This window comes from Puntigrus tetrazona, chromosome 2, assembly GCF_018831695.1.
Source record: "Puntigrus tetrazona isolate hp1 chromosome 2, ASM1883169v1, whole genome shotgun sequence".
NCBI lineage: Eukaryota > Metazoa > Chordata > Actinopteri > Cypriniformes > Cyprinidae > Puntigrus > Puntigrus tetrazona.
Window position 1 is genome coordinate 7,283,945 of NC_056700.1, and position 20,977 is coordinate 7,304,921.

The 20,977-nt window shown below is 36.4% G+C and overlaps 2 protein-coding genes across 3 annotated transcripts; one reads left to right on the forward strand and one right to left on the reverse strand.

The window, feature by feature from the left end:
• Positions 1–1,725: 1,725 nt before the first annotated feature.
• gng12a (guanine nucleotide binding protein (G protein), gamma 12a) lies at positions 1,726–16,157 on the forward strand. Of its 2 annotated transcripts, none has more exons than XM_043216752.1 (3): positions 1,726–1,974; positions 14,260–14,368; positions 14,854–16,157. In XM_043216752.1, the coding sequence occupies exons 2-3, from the start codon at positions 14,264–14,266 to the stop codon at positions 14,977–14,979; spliced, it is 231 nt and encodes a 76-aa protein (XP_043072687.1). In that variant the 5' UTR covers positions 1,726–1,974; positions 14,260–14,263; the 3' UTR covers positions 14,980–16,157. The 2 variants fall into 2 exon arrangements, with proteins under 2 accessions (XP_043072687.1, XP_043072681.1); XM_043216746.1 differs by lacking the exon at positions 1,726–1,974 and adding an exon at positions 14,042–14,180.
• A 1,414-nt stretch (positions 16,158–17,571) lies between these two features.
• On the reverse strand, positions 17,572–19,742 carry gadd45aa (growth arrest and DNA-damage-inducible, alpha, a). Its single transcript, XM_043216737.1, has 4 exons — positions 19,554–19,742; positions 18,941–19,042; positions 18,634–18,850; positions 17,572–18,125 (listed from the first exon to the last, which is right to left on the reverse strand). Exons 1-4 carry the CDS (start codon positions 19,592–19,594, stop codon positions 18,012–18,014), a joined length of 474 nt encoding a protein of 157 aa, XP_043072672.1. The 5' UTR covers positions 19,595–19,742; the 3' UTR covers positions 17,572–18,011.
• Between the last annotated feature and the right edge of the window lie 1,235 nt (positions 19,743–20,977).

The following is a 20,977-nucleotide window of genomic DNA, read 5'->3' on the forward strand; positions in this document are numbered from 1 at the left end:
ATACACCACTTCATTGCTTAGTATGCTGCCATCATCTTCCTGCTGCCCATCTCTGCAACACAGCAGCCTTTCAGTTTATCTCAGCCTTGACAATCTCCTGCTGTATTCTTTAACCAGGTGCAGACTAGTGCTCCACTCATGTAATAACAGAAACAGACACACATACAGATCTACCATACAGTAATGGTTATTTGTTGGGTACTATTGTGTCAGCAAATTAAGATTGTACATTAGGGCAAGAGGTGATTTTATTTTATTTAATTTTTTTCTGCTTCAAAAGTGGCCATGACCTACGAATCCTTGACCTATGAGTTACCAGAAGATCATTAATGCAAGACTAAAAGGGTTATTTTATAGTAGATCTAACCCTTACCCAATTTGAGCCTATTTTGTAGTATACCTAATCCACGGTTATGGGTATTTTAGTGCAACCTCAGACTTTCTTAATACAAAATGCACGGTGTTAAATAAAGGGGAAAATGCAATAACCATTTTTTGACTGTGTGGTGTTGCTATTCAAGATCTACTTAGGCCTACCTAAAGAGATCCCCGGGTATTAAGACATTTATATCTTAAGAGATATTAGTTATGTTTGCTTCTCTATTTCATTAATAAATGTATGACTTTCCTAACCGTTTTCCTAGCGATAAAAGGGGGAAAAAATAATAATAAGATGCCTTTGGACGAATAAAACGTCATAAAGACCCTTTTCTTTGTTCTCTCCACTTCAGCCCTGATGCCTTTGACTCAGACCACAGCTACCGAAAGAACGTACGAACACCAGAGACCAGAAATGCTATGCTATCCTGTCAGGATATAAGTTAAACATATCCATATTAATTAATTTCTTTAGGGATTTCCCTCAATATACAGGCCATAGACTTTTTGTAGGGGAAAACATTTTATGGTACAGCATTTGGTTTAAGCTGCTTTTATCCACCTCCACCTGAAAGCATTTTCGTTAGCTGTGGACATCATATCAATATTTTATTTTCCGAGTTATCTGTAATCTGAGTCGTGTAGCTCAACGAAGGCAACCATTTTACGTCTTCAGAATAATGGCGCCCCCATCGTCCAAAATATGTATACAACTATATATATATATATATATATATATATATATATATATATATATATATATATATATATATATATATATATATATATATGTTTCAATAACTTACACCATTCATGTTTTACTACATATTTCAGTAGGAGACATGCTTTACGTTACATTAATCCTAATCTTAATCTACAAGTCTTAATACCCAGGGATCTCTTTAAAAATGAGTGAGTTAACATCATGGTTGAAACTATAATGTAAAATATAAAATATGATAACATTGGGTGGAAAAGTGACTTTAAATAATTTTTTCACCGTGTTGACAAAAATAAAAACTTATATAAATAAAATATATAGAATCAGAGGACAAGTGGACTGATATCATAATTCTTGTTTGAAAATAGCACTGTAGCAATGTAACACAAAACTAATATTTTTGACTATGCCACTGTTGTAATGCACAGAGAGACCAACCGTCACTATGACAAATTCCTAAAATAACACGGTCAATAAACCAGCATATGCCATTTTGTCAAGGCAAGGGATTGATTGTTCCTAGAATCACAGAAAGAGGGCGCGCGAATTGAGGAGAATTCGGAAGAAAACAATCAGCGGCTTCTCTCTCCTCAGTTCGAAGGCTTCGAAAGGTCGACGGTGATGTCATGTCGTGCGCCGATTGTGATTGGTCAGCGTAGGTGGAAGTGTTACAAACGGTGTCATTCACAAAGTAACAAGAATACATTACAATAGTGATAAAGAATGCAATTAACTTTAAAATAGCGTTTAGATTACTTTTTCAGGCAATTCTACACGCGGACCTTTTTGAAGTTCACGTAAAACCAGTTTTGGGGCGTATTTTCCGTTTCTTCACTGATTTATCAGCAGATCACACTTGAGAGATTGATTTAAAGGTAAGACTGTTCTGTCGACGGCGAATAAGTTTCACTGTTTTAATTCATTCGTGTTTCACAAATAACAGAAGATACAGAAACTCTGCTGCTTCTTTTTGTGTGGCCTAAGTACATTTGTATGTCGAAAAGAGAAAGTTGCCGCCTTGTAATCCTTTACGTTTATATAAAGTTGTGAAGCGGAATACAAACTTTCACGGTTCAACCGTTTAGTCAGTGTGAAGAAATATTAAGCTGTAAATCAGTACGTGGCTGTAAATCTAACTCATGAACTACACGATTTAAGTTAAAATGACTGCCTATTATTCACCCTTTGGAATGCGAGGGAAATTCCTGTATTTGAATCATTGTTATTAGTAGGCCAAAACGACTCTGGTAGGGTTGTTTAAGATAAATATACATTAACATATACCAGAAATCCTTGTAAGTCTTTCTCAGTTTCTGTAAGACTGCATCAGAGTAAACTACATGTAGAGACAAGACGATTGAATTTCCTTCTGTAGTCACTGATACCTATAGGCACTATAAATTTTAGCTATGAAACGCAGGGACCAGACTTGCATATAATGCTTTAAACCCCTAGTTATGCCCCTCTTGAGGGGGTTGCATGCATGACTACACTGTTAATGATCTGCACTCATTAGTTTGCATGTGAGCCCATTGAGGAGCCCTTCATTTCTCTTTCATCAAATTCTGTTCAAGGACTGTCCTCCCAATTCTTTGTTTTATGGGCAACAAAACATAGTGATGTTACCTGCTTGGTATAGCTACATCCATGTTGTCTTCACGGGTGGGAGAGTGTCGTCTTGAATCTAGTCTGATCTAGCTGAATCTAGTCTCCTTGGAAATCTGACACATGGCCCTGATAATAACCCTTATCTGCCATACATGCTTGTAGCAGTTTAAAAAAATATTATATTTTTGTTCAAGTTAATTTTTTTTACTTCCTACCACGTTGTTTGTGTCTATCAAGCTCCAAATTGGACAGAAAGGGGGAAAACACCATAAATGCAGACTAGATGACCCAAGTGCTATTCCAGTTCTTATGGAGCCATAGAATGGCTTTGTAACAAACCGATCAAAGTTTAATACTTTTCACAGTAGTTTTTCAGTCAAGCAATGCGCCATTAACATCCGACTTGAAATCTCTTTATATTCTGCCTGTTGGAGGTTGTGACTGGAAAGAGGTCTGCCTAAACCAAACCTCTACTCACCATAGTACTGCTTTAATCTAAGTAATATCTAATATTAAGTTTCTTTTTGCTTATGAGGCACAGTGTATTCACTCTAACTACTTATTTAGACTATAAGACTTCAATAAAATAAGACGGCTATCCTCACAAAGGATTGTTACATTTAGCCAATGTTCGTAATTGATGCAATACTTCATAGCCTTTCTCAAATTTGATTGTGAAACTAAATGTTGCACCATTTTGCTTTCTTCAAAAGCCACATTACTATTTGTTGTATAGCCCCAGGCTTCACAATGTACGTCACCACCACTGTTACCTTAAAGCTAGATACATTGGCAAAGCACCTAAAATGACAAAAATGAACAATTAAATAGAAAATATAAGATTAAAAACTATTATCAATAATAATGTAATTGGCGCATGAAATATATATATTTTCATTTGGTGCATTAAAATGGTTTTGAGCCATGACAAAGCAGTTAGCGCAAACACTCTGGCCCATCCAAAGGGTTTGGCTTTAAGTTTTGTCATAAACCACCTTTTCATTCTCGTGATTTCACAGAAAAAAAATGTATTTGCCAAAATCAGTCTCATGCAGTCTCTTTTATCCTCTGATACCGTTAGAAATAGTTTTAAAGAGCTGCCGCATGACTTCAGAACTGCACTAAATCAAAAGACTGTACTTTGGAAGATTAAAGTTATGCAATAATAGAATTACACGTTCATGTGCGATGTTAGTCAGTGGTTTCCTAGTATTTATGTCAGATGTAAAAAAGCGTTATCCAAGCATCTAAAAAGATTTCTTCACGTTTTTACATTTTTTCCCCTGACCTGCTAGGTTAATCATTTTGGTAATCCATGTAAAATACAATAAATACGATGTATAGTGCATATGATGGGTAAAATGATGGCCATGAGGTTTTTGAGAATTTGTGGACTTTACCTTATGTCTGCTAGTCATTCATCTCCATCCCAGTCTGATGAATGAATTTATTATATCACCCTTGTCAGAATCATCATGTTCAAATCAGTGTCTGAGTAATAGCATTTGTATTATGTGCAAAAAAGATCTGTTTTTCAGTCGTAGTAGTTTTTTTGTTACTTTTTGTCACAAATTGTGAGTAAGGCTTATTCCATATCTCTTGAATGACAACTGTGACCTGTTGTATTTCACCTAAAATAATTTTAATTGGTTTTACTGGTATTATGGTATTGTTATATTAAGTAGCACTAGTAATAATTTATTCTCTATTATATATGTGTGCTTTCATATATTTTATGAAATGGTATTTAACATTATTAACTTTATTTGAGTACTGACTATAGTACTAACTACATGTACTATATGTATGCACTGTATGGTTAGGGTTAGCATGATTATTTGAGAGTTATGATTACATGTAATTATGCATAATTTATTGTTATTACAGTAATAGGTACATGTTACATGGGACTAGAAACTTCAAAATAAATGATTACCATTTAGAAGAATTATAAACAGTTTATTTTTACAGTAATTACTAATGATTACTTTTTTAATATATAATACATGAATATTGTAATACATGTAATGTTAACCGAAAGCTTCAGATTATGTCAGTTACAACTAGGCTCAAACTCAACATGCTAGGATGCCATCTACTGGTAATATGCATCTGGTAGTGGTTTTTATGCTGTAATGCTAACTTGTGGCCACAAAGTAGTTTTTTTGGCTGCTAAATCCCTGCGCTACCATTTATCTCCAAAAGATGGTGTGCATGGCTCACTCTTGATTCTGCACTTATAGTTTTGTGGATAAAATCCAATAAGGCCATAGTTGAGAAAAAAAACTTTTGTGCCTTTTGACACAATTTCGGTAGGGGTCAGACCCATGGCGAGACACAACATAAACGTCCATTAACGCTGACAGATGGTCAAAATGATACGTCCCCTTTTTAGCTTGACCAAGACCAGTTGGACAAAGTTTGCATTTCCTTGCTGCCTGACACCAACATTAAAAGTGATTAATGGAGCATCCTACCTTTTCATTAACTATAGCTGTTAAAAACTAGTCCAAATTCACCTTAGAAGTCTTTTTCTCACAAATCAATAGGACGTTACCATAAATGGAGACCTTGCAACAGATATGTCAGAGATATTAACACAAGATTACGGTTTTGTTACTTTATAACCTGGTCGTATCCTTTCTGATGCGCTGCTTTATTCGGTAGTGACATCATTTATCTTTATATAATAGCATAAAAATGTTGTCACTGCATTTATTGCATTTAAAGAATTTAACAGCAGATTACAACAGTTATGTATTTCACAATTGTTTTGTGGGAGTTCTAAGAAGGTGTTGACATTAAGGAGTGTCTTTTCTTTTTAGGGATGAGAATCATAAAGATTCCTAAGTTTTCCGGTTCCGGTTCCTCTTCATGATTCTACTTCTTTAATGGTGCCATTAATTAGAAATGCAATTCTAATTGTAAAATATGAAAGGGTGTTTTTAAAATAACCTTTCTTATAAATGTGTATGCATACACACACACACGGGGTTCTTCCTGAGAGTAGAGATGGGCAAGATTCAAAGAAATGGCTCCCATAAGGCAACTGAATGAATGGAAGTCATTGATCCAGGAAGGTATCTCATTCTGTAAACTGAGAAAGTGTTTATTGCAGTGAGCAGCCTCAGGTGGTTGAGACACTGTGTGATGAGGAAACAAAGCTCAGTGAGAGTCTAAGGGGAAGTTCACTGTCAGAGGGAACAAAGTGGGGATTATGAGAAGTTTGGGAAGCTTCCTCAAAGACCTGAAGTTGGCTTTTGGGGGACTTGTGAAGGGTGTTTTGTGAGAGAGGTTCTGTGTGGGAGAAGCTCATTCTCAGGGTGGCTGTAGGGCCCCAAAGTGTTTTGTCCTGCTGTTCTTGTTTAAGGAGAATGAAGTGTGCAGGTGGCATGAGGCTATACAAGTGCTCTCTATATTCAGGCAACCAATAGCCCCAAATGGATGTAATGTTAGAAATGATCAACCAGGAACAATGATGAAAAGAGTAGCCTGTTGTTCACAAGAACAGCATTTTTTTTCATGGCAGTGCCATGTTTTTTTCATGTTGGACAGACACTACATCTGAAGAATACTGCCACTTTTAAAGATCTCAAAGTTTTTTTTCTCCCATCTTTGGTAGCCTTGTCCTCTCTGATGATCTCATTTATGCGCAATACTCCTCCGCAGAGCTGCATCCAGTGTAGTTTGATTCCTGAACAAATTACTCTTCTGAGTCAGTCTGAATCCTTCTGGACTGATACTGAATCAACATCTGACTTGCACACAATCTGAAAGGCTGTCGTTTTTATGAAGACACTGACAAATAAAAACACATAGTTCAACAAGCGCTTAGGGAAACTCCTTTAATTAATTAGTTAAGACATTGTGGGGCTTTTTGCCCTTTATCCCCCTAGAAAAATCCAAGAGAGCTTTTATTGTTAATTGAACATAACAGATATAAACACTTTTTTCTCTATGGGTTTTTCCAAAGTAAAGCCTACTATGTGCCACTGGTTGTTTTCTTGTCATGATTGCCATTCTTGTGCTTTCTTTTTCCCTTCACTGTGTGTAAAGGTGCTTTCTCTGAAGTCTCTTTCTTTGTGTTTTCTCCTCCCCCAGTCACATGCTCTACGTGCATTTGTCCTTGACTTACTCTACTCACCTGTAACCAAAGTGTGTTTTGGGTCATTTTTTTTTTCCTCTATTGGCCACACAATAACCTTGTGATACAACAGTATTTATTGGAGATGACCTCAGATCAGAGGTTTTCATGTTCAAATCACCTTGTGGTCAAATTAATTAATTACTTGTATTTATTTATATGAAACTTTTAATAAATGCTTAAGAAGCAAAGCGCAGGTACCCGACATTACCTTTTCCAAGTGCTCTGTTTTGCCGAGTAATGTCTTATGTCAAGTTCGTTGTGGACTAAACAGTGTGCATCTGGACAGTTTGTGTCATGATGTTCTGAGCTTCTGTGGTTCAAAATACCTTCCAGTAAATGCTTATGATTGTGTGTCTATGAGCCAACGTCTCGAAGCGTTACGTATCTGCTGTGTCTCCTCTTCCACCAGTCAGTGCGCAAATATCATACACTGATCTTGGTTATGTGGTTATAAAGAAATAATGTAATAATTTTCAATTTTGAAAATGTTTTTGCATCAGCCAGTGTATTCTTTCCGCAAGATAACTTTTACTAGTGCTAAGCGTGTGGTTATTGAGGCAAGTTATTAGTTATTAGTATTGCTTAGTATTATAATTATTTTCACCTGCAAATGTCATTGCATAAAATCTGAATTTTGTGTGCAGGCAAAAAATATATTCCCATGTAGATTTCACATCAGGTTTAGTGGGTCCTGTACATTTTTACCCACAAAGTAATTTCACTGATGTGGTGGTAATGCATTAAACCGTAAACAAAATATAAACATGTACACTTTAGTCTGTAGTATTTTGCTGAGGGCCAGTTTGTAATATGTGTCCTTGGCAATAAACATGTTTGTGTGTGTGTGTGTGTTGAACAATGGTGTTTATCAGATCCTGTCACGCTGTGGCTTTCCAATTTTATGAGTGGCTGTATGCCCAAACCTGACCCAATCTCCTGTAGGCTTTATTCTGTTAGTGAAAACCCTTAATGCTGTGCAAGATGTGGAGCCAGCCGACCAATATATCATATGGGTGTTATCATGTGCTGATGAGTTCGTGGAAAGGATCTTTGATCCCATGATGACACATCGGTTCATGTGACATGCAGAAACTCTGGAGGCGTTCATGTGTGGAATTCTTTCCAGCTTGTGAAGGGAGGCTGGATTGACAGGGTTTTCTTTTACACCAAAGCATGAATTGTTTGTTGCATAAGAGTAATTTGAGACTTTTTATTTAATTTTTTTAAAAATTTCTAATGTATTATCATCAGATTGTTGTACAAAGGTGAATATTGGTGCACTCATTGCTATAGGTTCATGTATACTAAAGCGAATGGTTTATGCAAATACTTGCAAATCCAAATCGTATCCTGCACATCAGACACTTTTGGTCTGTTTGATTCACATTTCAAGTCTCAACTTGTTTTGTTTGTTCTTAAGCTGCTTTATCTTGCATAGTACAATTATTTCATGATCAACCCTGTCCTGTATACTATGCCAGCTTAGCCATCTGCAGTGTCACAAGAAGAATGAGCGTTACTCATTAATTGATGGGATTAAAATGATCTCCGATGCAACAGTAATTTAAACCAATACTGTTTAAATTCCATTGGTGGTTGAGAAAAATATAATGTCCAATTTGAAGGAATTGAATAAATGACACTTGTGAATCATCTATCACAAGAATCATAATCACTATCAACTAATTGTTCAAATTGTTACTGAATTTACAACAGATTCTTAACTGATTTTTTTTCCCATTTTGCCAAGTTGCATTTAGATGACCTTTTGGAACCATTAGGAAGACAAATTCTAATTTTTTCAAACCGGCATAAATATCGTTAAAACGTGAACTGTAATTTGTTCACTTCAAGTCATTTCGCTACTAATTGTTTCATTGTTGCAGGCATTTATTGTTTAGTTATTTTTTTGCTAGATTGGAATCCTGGAATAGAGTAAGATGTAATGAATGTTCTAAAATCTTGGGAGGGGTAAAAACAACTACTTTGCTACCACCCACACTAGTCTGGCAACCACCCAGAAAACTGCATTCAGTAGCAACTCGCAACAAAATACCATGGCAACTAATTAAAAGGGCCTGCCCAACATGGCGGTCCATGGCATGCATTATTTGCTCAACCTTACGTTGTTCCAAACCTGCATGAAACCTAGGAAGATTCTTACAAGTTTGTAAAGACTAAAAAGTGTGTACATTTTTGGGTGATCATTTATTTTCCATAAACTAACAGCAAGTTATCTTTGTCTCAATCTATGTTTGCTTGTTTTCTTGTCTCGCTTTTCCCATAGTCGAGCCCCTCAACACAAAGACCCTCCCTGTAAAAGCCCAAAGCCAGTCACCGCTGTGTGACATTAATGCTTTTTTCAGTTATTGAGCCATCAGCATATTAACTAGGAGGAGCCAAGTGCCGACCTTTGGCCTCGGATGGCAATATATAATCTGATGTACTCGTACTGGTGCGGCTAGTGACTGGGGCTTCATAAATGCTGCTTTGTTTTAGAGCTGTAGCCTAAACGCAGAGCTCTGCTGGGGTGAGTTTGTTGTTCGAAGTTGAATAGTTGTGCATTTCTCAGCTGCTGAGATGAATGGGGGCATTAAGAGGAGGGTGGCAGGCAGAGAACACAATGGATGGGAGTTTTATTGCACCTCTGTTGCACCAGCATATCTGGCATCTTGCCCATAGATATGCGCACAACCTCCCGCTCACAGCTGCATCCTCTCTCTCACTCTCTTTTTTTTTCAGTGCAATTCCCTCTTGAACTACAACAAAGAACAAAAATACATTTCTTTCGCTTTTGACTGTTCCCAGCCCTAGAATTTTTCCAGAGTTGCCAGATTTTGAGAACTACCTTTTGGCCTGGTTCATCCTCTCACAACAAAGTTATTTATTTTCCGTGGGGTGAAACCTCGCCACACAGCTCTTGGTTATCAGGCCGCACGCATGCTGACGTACATGAGACATTATCTCCGAGAACTGGTGTTTGTTTAGGCCCCAGGCGTTGACTGATAATGGCCCATTATTGTAGCCCTGGCCCTCTGTTGTTCAGTGTGGATTGGCTCGTTTTTGTTGACTTGTTCACATGTTCCCATCTGCTGGGAGTCACTACACAGTGGCTATTTTTGACTTAATACTGCAGGATGCTTGGCCAAGTGCACGATATCACCTTTATGCTTCACACTGTTGGGTGCAAATCAGATTACAGTTGTTAAATACTAACGCAAACTGGCCTCATTGTGCTACAGTGCTTTTAATGGTAGAAAGAAGAGATACTTTCTTTAAATATGATAAAAAAAAACTAGGAAAGCACAATACATCGATATCATACCGATAATACTAATTTGTTCATTTATTGGTTTGTCAGTATGGGATGTTTAATTGCTAATTTAAAAAGACCCAGACAAAATAGTACAGGTTCTCAATAAGTAATTGATCAATTATTGTCCATAATAAGAAAAAAAACCAGTTAAGCTTATTATTGGCCAGAGTTTTACTCTGTGTATCCATATCTTAAATGAAGGGAGGATTGCATAGAATATCAATGTTTAGGCTATCTGCACAGTCTTGTTCTAGACATACTGAATTCTGCTCTACTGCATATTTATTAGATATCAGTGCACGTTAATTTTTTGGAGTATACTTTTGCAATGTAGTTTTATTAGCTCGGGGGTTCTCAAAGTCTACAGTTAAAGGTCTAATCTAAATTTTCATGCGTCAAAGGTCCAAAGTGGTCCAAAGTTCTGAAGCATGCTTTTTATGTTTTCTGACAGACACAAATCCAAATGCAATTCTTTCTCTGATGGCAGGAGGAGCTGGAAAGGAGATAGCGGCAATTAAATAAGTGCTACGTTCACAAATGCTACTAATTACATGACAGACAAAATGAAAACGACTTAAGCTTTGCTGAAGACGGTCGGTTCTTTTCAATTATATAAAATCGAACAAAACACAATGAACTATAAGCCTTTCTTTTGAAAATCTATTCGTGACTGTCAGTTTTGTCGATTTTGTAGAGCCACAACAAATAGCTTAACTCAATGTATGGGAAACACTGGACATTGCTGTACGTCAAATGGCCATATTCTAAGTGATAAAATAATAATAATAATAAATAAAAATGACTCATATTAGCGATGAAATGTCGCCCAGTTATGTCAAACGTCATACGCTCAGTGGATGACAACAGATGTCACTTCACTTCTCCAAAAAGACATTAAATAAATAAATAATTTGGTATGTGTGCATGAGGCTATATAGGCTATATAATTAGTTCTATAATTAATACGAAATGGAGGTGTGTCCGGATTGAATTCCATCTGTGCGAAGGCTTTGAGAATCACCGCTGTCGACACATTCTTTTTCTAAAAAGATGTCTAGCCTGACGTTTTCCGTAAATTAACTGTTGGGCAATACATCCGTTTGTAAGAGGTGCATGCACTGTTAAATGTAAAGTGGTTTTGAGAGCTGTTTCTATAGAACTGGACCCTGGGGGTTAACAGACCATTTTCTGTAGAAATGGCCTCTGACCTAGCAAATAAAATTTCCATAAAGTCGTTAAAAGACCCTGGAGAAAGAGAGATGGTTATCATATATTAGACCAGTCATTTTTACACTAAGCTTGTCAGTCATTCATGAAATGACCATTATAGTGTAATAATCAGAATGGTAGTTCAAACTGCTGTTACAACATAATAATCCAAGTGCATACACACTTCACTCCATCAACTGTCATCTCCTTAGTCAGTCTCACTGGAGAAAACAATATTATAGATAGAGGACTCATTTGAAGTTAAAAACATCTTAATAATGGATTTGTTTTTTAAAAGCAACTAACTTTTCTCTTCACAGGATATTAACTGGAGTCCTGTGGATTACTTATGTGTTATTGTGATTTTTTTTTTTTTTTTTTATCAGTTCTCATTCTGACGGCACCCATTCACTCCAGAGGAGTTCAGATGACTAAACAAATTCATTGACCCATTAGCTGGGAGTTAATCAGTTGTAAGAAAACCGTCTGGTTGAGAAGGACTGCCCTAAACATCTAATTAGTATTCTTGACATTTTGACTTTCTTTTATTACCAAAACCTTAAAAAAACTGAGCTTATCAAAAACGTTAACACTATTCTTTCGCTGCTTTCAAGTGATGCAAGTCCAAATGTGCTGAGCACTCACAGTAGTTCACGCTGAGTGAGAATGAGTCGCATTACGGCTGGTTGATCAGGGCGTGCTGGTGAGATCATTTTGACCAATCATTTCTGTTGAATGAACATGTCTAAGGGCAGCGGTTGGTGACCTCAGGGCTAATAGGGTAACAGTGAGACAGGAATTTGTTTTGCGTACCACCCCTTACGCACTTACACATCCGTATGCATAGCATAAGGTCATCAACACATTTTCTTTAAATGAGGCGTAGACATATAATCTTATCTTTTGAAAGATTGTCTTCCTATCATTAAGAAAATCGGACATGATCATAAAATTCAAGCAGTGTGTACTGTAAATGATGGCATCTAGTGTACTTTGTATGTTCTGTTACTATATTTAGCCTGAATGTTCTGTTGTTTTATTTAGATGGCGTAATAAATTATTTAGGAACGACGTCATGAGTATGAGAGCAATAGAAAATGGCCCAAGGATTTTTTTCCAAATGTATGTCATAAACAGTAATTGGAAAAAAAAAACGATGATGTTTGGAAAACTCCTTTCTGTTTCTCAGTAATTATGCTTTTTAAATTTTAAAAAATATTTTATATAACTAAACTTAGTGCAGACAGATACTCTCGTGGTCTGCCAGCTGAAGAGCATTTAACTTGATCAAAATGAACAGTAAAGGCATTTATATGTTATATATTGATAAATGCTGTTCTTTTGAACTTTCTATTCATCAAAGAATCCTGAAAAAGTGTAAATAATAAAAAAACACTGTTGTTTTTAACATTGAAAACAACGTTTTACCAAATTAGAATGTTGGAACGATTTATAAAGGATCATGGGGCTATTTTTACTAGTTGTTTTGTAAATCAAATATATGCCACCTTGGGAAACATGAGAGACTTCTTTCAAAAAACATTAAGTTGTCCCTCTGGCACTAAACCTTTGAACTGTAGTGTACATTCATCCAAATCTAATAGCATTTTAATATTTGCATGTTCATTTGCAATTGCACTTTTTGAATAGCTTATATTGCTTATTACATTTGTAGTGCACACTGTCTGTTGACTGGTGCCTGGATATTATGGAAAGTGATTATGTAACATTTCCCCATAGAGAGCACAGTAACACTGTAATGTGTGACATCATGCCACTGCCAAACTTCCTCAAGCCAGGTAAAGTAGGACATGTCCCATGTGAAAAAATATTTGGTAACCTAAAATGTTGCAATACTTCCTCTTCCTTTACCCATAAGTCAGTAAAATAAACGTTTTGTCTCTTTTGTTACAGTCTCAATAGATGGTGTTTTCTAGCAAACTGTGGTATTCATGAGGTATTCCAGTTAATAGAATGCAGGAACATGGATATTAAACAATATCGGGAAGGATATGTAATAGGTTACAAATTACAAGTTACTAATTCCAAGTGGTGCTACTATTTCAATGACTTTATTAATCTAATGTAACTGATTACATTTCATTACTTTTTGAAATCATCAAATGTTTTCAACTGTTAATCTTTTGAGACATATGAACCAGGCAGGGTTAACCTTTCAGTAGTACGCTGGAATACGCTTCAGAAAAAATAATAGAATAAATAATAATAATAAATCATATACATAAAACCAAACTGCAAATGAACAGTTTTTAAATATAACCCTGGAACCGCAAAACCAGTCATAAGGGTCAGTTTTTTTATTTATATTTCTGCATCATAGAAAAGCTGAATCCTGAAACAGCTGAAACGCATCAGCATATCAAACGTAAGGCATGACTGATGTGTGTTAAATGCATATCATAATGAATCCAGTTGTGGCTGCTAGTAGATAAGCTCAAGCACTTCAATTCCAGCATTACTTCAGTTCCTGAGAAGGTTTTATCATTTTTATGTGGAGTTCTATCATTATATGCCAGTAACTATTGCACATAACCTTCCAGTTCATGTGAGTAAGGATGTCGAGGGTGTGGGACCATAGAGGCCTGTGCATATTCTGAATAGTGACTTCCCTTTTAACTGATAACAGTCCAGTCAGACTTTTGTCTTGTGCATTCATTTTTGTACTTTTTTTAATTGGGAAAATGCATTTGACTCTGTTTGTGCTGTAAGGGTGTCGGGTTTGTGAATGCAGCGTCATGATCTACTGCCACTGCGTTCTGTTCTCTGATGCTGACGCACAGGTGTTGTTGCGGCGGGATTGTGTTATGATGCCTGTAGATTTATATTTGTTTTAAGTGTTTTTTTGTTTTGTTTTTGCAGTTATATGGTTTCAAAAATGTCCTCTAAAATGGCGGGCTCAAACAACCTGGCACACGCTAGGAGGATGGTACAGCAACTGAGAGTCGAGGCCAGTATCGAAAGGATAAAGGTAATTTTTTCTTTCCTCTACTCCTCTTTATATGTGACCCGTAGATTTTAAACTGTTAACAAAACAAATAGATAATAATACCGACCAGTAAAAAATGTACTAACCTTTTAAAATCGCTTTTAAATATCTTTTTTAAATATTATATATTTTAGAAACTCAGATTTGAAACAACTCGAGGGCAAGATGACAGAGTTTTAACTTTAGGGTGAACAGAATGAATGATTTCTGAAGCATCACAGAGGCAGTTTTGTAATCGCAGCAGTGAGATTACATTTTTAAATAGCCCGTTTATTTTAAATTGTGCTATATTTCTTAATTTTACAAATTTATAGTTTTTTTCTTTATCAAATAATTGCAGCAGATAAAAAGAAATCGCAAGATAATGTTTCTTTTTGATTCGAATAACTCATGCAATACAGAGTCAAAACAAATAAAACGCGAAAACATGCAAGAACATTTTTCACATTCTGGCTTGTCTCATCCAGGTATCCAAGGCCTCAGCTGACCTCATGCGTTACTGTGGAGAAAACGCCAAATACGACCCCCTGCTCATGGGCATCCCTGCCTCAGAAAACCCCTTCAAGGACAAAAAGCCCTGCACTATATTGTAGTGCAATAAGCATTCATCTTATTTAATTACTTCTACTCAACTTTCCCTTAAGTCCAGCTCTAGCTCCTTAGTATAACTTTGTGTCGTGTCTTAACTGTATTTAGCTCTTACAGTATTTATTACTGTAAATAAACTCCAATCAGTACTAATTAATTGCCTTTTTGGTAATTATTAGAATTGAATCTCATCTTCACCGGCGTGACTCGTCTTCTGTTTGGTTGTTTGGGCCAAACTGAAATTATTCCACGAAATGATCCTATAAATCGAGCCATTTAGATGTTTTAAAATGGCCTTAAGTTCCACTCTCCACCAAACAATGCCTTTTTATTTACACTTTTAGTTTGAAATAGGGAAGTAGCACATCACATTATGATACGAGGAGCTTGCAACTACATTAACTGATTAAATCTCACTTAACGTGTGTTATGTGTTCCTCTAGCAACGCACATGAATAATGTCATAGCAAAGGGACTGACTGAAATAAATGGAATTTAAAGATCCATATTTTTATGAATCTGATGTGACTTCTGCAAATCATCACTTTTTAAGTGCATGCTGGGTAAATACAACAATACAGTGAATCTCACACAAATACCGATTTGTTCTCTATGAAAGGCGGTACCACTATGTGCAAAACCATAAGAGACGAGTTTCTGTTGTGGTTTTCGTGAACTACCCTGCACTTTCAAACCATTGTGCCTTAGATTGAGCAAAGCGGTTCTTGCTTATTACAGATACACACGAATGAAAAGAGGACATGTTTTATTTTTTTTGATGACACTGAGCACATTTTCTGTTCCGTTTTAAGTGCCTTTTCATTCTGATTTAATGACTTTTGTAACACAACCACTGTTGTTTGATCTTGTCTATGAATTGAATTGAATGGATTTTTCCCAAAAAGGGCAGTTGTGAAACATTCACCTTTAATGGGCCAAGCATCCATATGTTGATGCTGCAGCGTCTGTGTTATTGTGGAGGCATCAGAGAAGTTACGCAGCGTTTGAGATTCACGACCAAATTCCTGTGACCTCAGTATCTCTGTGAAGAAACGAGTTTCCTTTTGTTCGTTTTGGTGTTTCTTTCTATTCCAATTTCTGTATTTTTGCAAGCCTTCATAACATGTGCTATACGTACTGTACCTTGAAAGAAAGATTTTATTAAAATTTTGAAATAGTAAAAGTATGTGCATTGCATATTTATGTGTTCTTGCAAAATACGGTCAAACAGTTTGCACTGCATTACTACTACTACCTCATTTCTTGTAAAAGCTTATTTTTTTGCATTTAATGTAAAAGTACAACTCAAAAATTCTGCTAGATATCTCTATTTGTTGTTCACAGAAGAAATCCTAGAAGTCATCATAGGTTTGTAATAATAATGCGAACGCAAGAAAATGATGACGGATATTTAATTTTGGGTGAATTTATTACAAACAAATTAAACAAAACAATGTTTTTAACCCAAGGCTTAGGTATTAAGTAGGTGTTACATAGAATTACATAGAACTATTCTAAGTAAATAACTATGTACTAATTTTTTAGGTTGTGTTAATTACAGTATACACAGTCATTCTGTGAAGTGTGTAGGAAAGAAAAAAAATATATATATATAGTATATATATATAATCCTTTAAATATATATAAAAATAATCCTTTTAAAGACGTCAGACAACTTAGTTGACGTGAGTTGAGTTGGTTCATTACCCACAAACAGCTAAGGTGAATAAACCATGTCATGTTAAATAGTTAAATTTCTTTGAGAGATTGTTTTTCTTCCAGACCAAGTACCCAGTTTTTTTTTTTCTTGTTCACAGGGCTGGATTTTACCTCCCTTGCATCAGCCTAGCATCACTGAAACCTTGCTTCATCACTTTTGCATAGGGAAGTGGCGTGTTACACAACTGATTTACTGGTATGGGGTATCTGCAAACCTGACCCGATGTGCGCCAGTCATGTGATCTTAGCCACACTTTATGAAAACTTCCAGTCATGTCCCTTGACGCTTCTGTTCTTCAGCTGGGCTTGCGTAATGTGTTGTATTCTTGCTACGCATTGACTTTTAACCTACATAGTAGTTATCAGTTCGACAAACGTAGCACAATTAAGAGCAACTTGATTTACGACAGCAAGTTTGACACTGACGCAAGCAGGCGTACAGTAAACCGAACCCGAGCAATTCATTTCAGCTGAAAAAGGAATCTGATGAATAGATGCAATGGTCACGCTAACTAAAGCAGGACAAAAGGAAGGCTTGGATGGCTTTTGTTGGTCTGTAATAGGATGTCACGAAGGCCACCGAGTCCAGCGTGACCCTGCTGATCTGAGGTGTATGGTGTGGTCAGGTCAGTTCAACTAGTCCACTCTGCTGTTCCAGAAACCTCTAAAAGAGTAACCCACGACTACCATGTTGTATTGAAAAATACTTTTATTAAAACACAAAATTAATTTTGCATTTGAATATAATAGTATAAAAGTTTTGTTTTTTTTACATAAATACTTCTTTAAATTAATATAAATAATTTAAAGACCACAAAAGAACAATTAACTTATGTAAATAAAAAAAAAGGAATAAACAGGATACTGTGAATGCATAGTTTCCATCTCAGTGGTTTAGAATCAAGTTCATTTAAAATAATTTATTTTCCAACATTAATAATGGCAAAATACAAAAGATAGGGCAGCTTCTTTAAAAAAAAATTACCTCTGATAATGTGTTGCCTGAGAAATATTTCATCCTGTAATTACCTGAAGTGCTTTATGACACCCCGACCTATAAACTCACAAGATAGTCAGGTGCTCACTTCCATTCACAATCAGCTTCCTGTGACGTCCTCAAAAAGTCCCACAAACAAAGCCAAAAACTGCTGAATCATCTCAGATTGCAAAAGGGTGCTCCTCCTCCAGTTCATTCTGTAGGTTAGGGCCTACTTCCACCAGTCTGGACTATCAGTCCTTTTTGTGACCACCTTTTTAAGCTTTTATTATTTTTTACTAGATTTTTTAAATCCATGTTTTCCCCTTGTATTTGCTGTCCTCATCGTTCTGGAAGGTTAATAATGGGTACCCATTGATCCATACAGCGACTCTCTCTGCAGAAACGGTTCACTTTCCCCAAAGCTGGGTTCTTCCACGTGGACGCGTGTGGAACCTGTGAACATCAGAAGAAGAGATGGGATTACATTCTGTTCGTGTCCTTCTCAACACTGTCATTTATATTCAGCCTCGTCTTTTGGATGGCACCCGTATTTTTGTGAATTCTGACTACATCAACAAACCATAATTTTTTTTTTTTTCCTGATTGGAATTTCTAAACCGTTCGGCCAGGACATGTCCATGAAAAAGAGGACCTATAAAAGTTAAACCGCTAAAGAAAACCATGAATTTAAATGCCGGAGAGGGTTTTGGGAATATGCAAATCTTACTAAATGCATTCTATGGATTATATAAAATATTCTCGTACAATATTAGGACGATGAATACGAGGAAACTCCTGTTTGCATAAGAAAGCAGGATGTGCATGTGGGTGTCATGTATTGGCAGTTACACCTGAACATGCCCTGACAAGTTACTTAAAGAAGTGACTCACGTGCAGAGTGCTGGCCTATTTTGGTGTTTGTTTCCTATTTAGATTCTAATCACAGGTAAATGTCACTTACAGTGACCAGAATGCAGTGCAGGTCCATTTGCTCGCTCTCGTGCATGCCGGCGCCCCCGAGGATGTGCGCGAGGCTCCGCGTGTTGTTGACTCTCAGGATGTTGATGTCGTTCTCGCAGCAGAAAGCCTGAATGAGAGTGAAGTGGATCTGAAGCGCGACGTCTTTAACGTCGTCGTCGTCTGTGGCCAAGATGCACAGCACCACGTTGTCGGGGTCACTAAATACAAGAGGCGAGATTTTGGTTAGTTTCAGCGCACCTGTTGAAATGACACCGAGAGTCAGTAACACTGGAAGCCTGTGAACTTACGCATTGAGTGACTTTGCAGCCTCGTAGACCCCAACTGTAATACAGCCTTGAGGTAACGCGGAGCGCAGGACCTCCTCCAGAGCTTTAATCACAGACTCCATCCTGTAAAAACGCAATTTAAATGAACAATTAAGTAATAAAACGCGAATAAAGTCAAGAAACAATGAACATTTTTTGAACGGCGACAGCTCGTGCAGTTAAACTGCGGCGGTTAAAAACAATTACAGTAGTAATTTGAGCAATGTACTCACTCACTGCTAGTTTAGATGTTTGGGTGAGTCATTTGCCTACGTTCGTCTTATATTAGCAAATTAAACATAAGCAAAACTTATTTAGTAAATCTTTTAAAAACTGACTGACTGACTGACTGTTTAACCGGCACGTCGAGCCAGGGTCTCGTGACAGACTCGAGTCTCGTGAGCTGAGCTACTGCAGCTGAAGCTTTACCCGGTATATGTGTTTGACAATGTCTTTATTTCACGTTTCACGTTAAATAGAACTCGCTATATCACTGCCATGTTTCTTTAAAATATACCTTTTCGTGAATTCGCACACGATTACTTGTTGATAAAATTATTATAATGTTATTTAGGTAATAAATGCGCATATTTACCTTTCAATCGAGTAATCTCCATTAAGTTCTTCAAACGTCATATTGCACCTAAAATCCAGAACTGTCTTGAATGACTTTCCTTTGACAACAGAGTAAATCCAGCAGCGTTCTCGTAGTTCTTCTTTCTCTGAGTGTCACCGGCTAAATCTGACGTTGAGAGGAGTTACGTTAGATTTAATTTCCCCGAGAGCTTTGAGAAGAGTGATATCTGCATGGTAATCCTTATTGGACACATGCAAATCAAGATAAGTAAAAAACGTTTTGATAGGCTATCGCTCTGTACTCACAATAATCGGCCATTCTCATTCGTCCGCCTAAGTTGGCAGAGCGTAGTCAGTCACGTTGGGTGACGTTGTTTTTAACCTTGTTGGAAAACTTTGCAGTGGCATGTCAGGACAAAGGGAAGCTGGAGATTTACCAAACAGACGTTCAACCACAATAATTATTTAACGTGAAATAATACACAAACATTTTGTTTTCGCGTCTTATGAAAAAGAAACTAGCTGCACTAGCGAAAATATGTTAGTGAGTAATTAGTATGGATATTTCTGAGGTTTTCTGTAGGTATAGTTGCCTACAGTTTTAATAATGTGTGACTCGATAACATGACACATACTGCTGTTTTCTGTACTTAAAATCGTCTGGGTGGAAAATGTAATTTATTGTTAGCTTCCGGTCCTAGCTGTATCTCTTCTAAGTACAAATAAGGCCCTTTGCTATAAGTTTTGTCTTCTGTGATCTTTATCCCAACAGTGACACCCTCAGGACAAATAACACATTGCTTTTGTATTTACTCGCTTACATCGAATTACGGAGATACTAATTAAGCTGATACTGTAAAGTATTTTTGGTTTATACAGGACAACAAGTACATAAATCACTGTGGCAGAATAAAGATTAAATAATAAAGTAAGTGTTGTCAGGAGGCCACATAATTCCAGACCAGCAGAACAGTGATATACATTTTAGAGGTTTATTTATATCAGCAATGTCTGAAATTTTATGATGATAATGCTATTTAAGGCACAAATAGGGCACAAAGTTTGCTAATTTTTGTTTAAAAATGACTTTTTATTTTGATTTGGTATGCTGCATGAATAATTGAATAAAATTGATATTACAGTAATTCATTTTAAAATTATGAATAATGTGTATATATGAATATATTAGCCTACTTTATCTTATTTGATATGCACATGTCTAAATATTAAATATTGGAGTAAATATGAAGTCTTTCTGTAGTGAATTTCTCCTGCCTGACAATGTACTATAGAAAGTGTTCCTGGAAAAATTCATGTATTGTTGACATCAAACTAAATTAAATATAGCTAATTGATTAATCATTAAATTATTAATTATACAGTTTCAAGATTTTTAAGAGTCGGCTATTACTGAACAGATTTTTTTTTATCTACAGACTTCAG

What these genes read in the sequence shown, in the direction of transcription:
- gng12a (XM_043216746.1), top strand. An exon ending in CCAGTATCGAAAGGATAAAG is followed by an intron (nt 14,369 to 14,853) that starts GTAATTTTTTCT and finishes TGTCTCATCCAG; the next exon opens with GTATCCAAGGCCTCAGCTGA.
- gadd45aa (XM_043216737.1), bottom strand. Translation starts at nt 19,594, where the DNA reads ATGACGTTTGAAGAACTTAATGGAGATTACTCGATTGAAAG. An exon ending in GGAGATTACTCGATTGAAAG is followed by an intron (nt 19,043 to 19,553) that starts GTAAATATGCGC and finishes GCGTTTTTACAG; the next exon opens with GATGGAGTCTGTGATTAAAG. An exon ending in TGCACTGCATTCTGGTCACT is followed by an intron (nt 18,126 to 18,633) that starts GTAAGTGACATT and finishes TGATGTTCACAG; the next exon opens with GTTCCACACGCGTCCACGTG.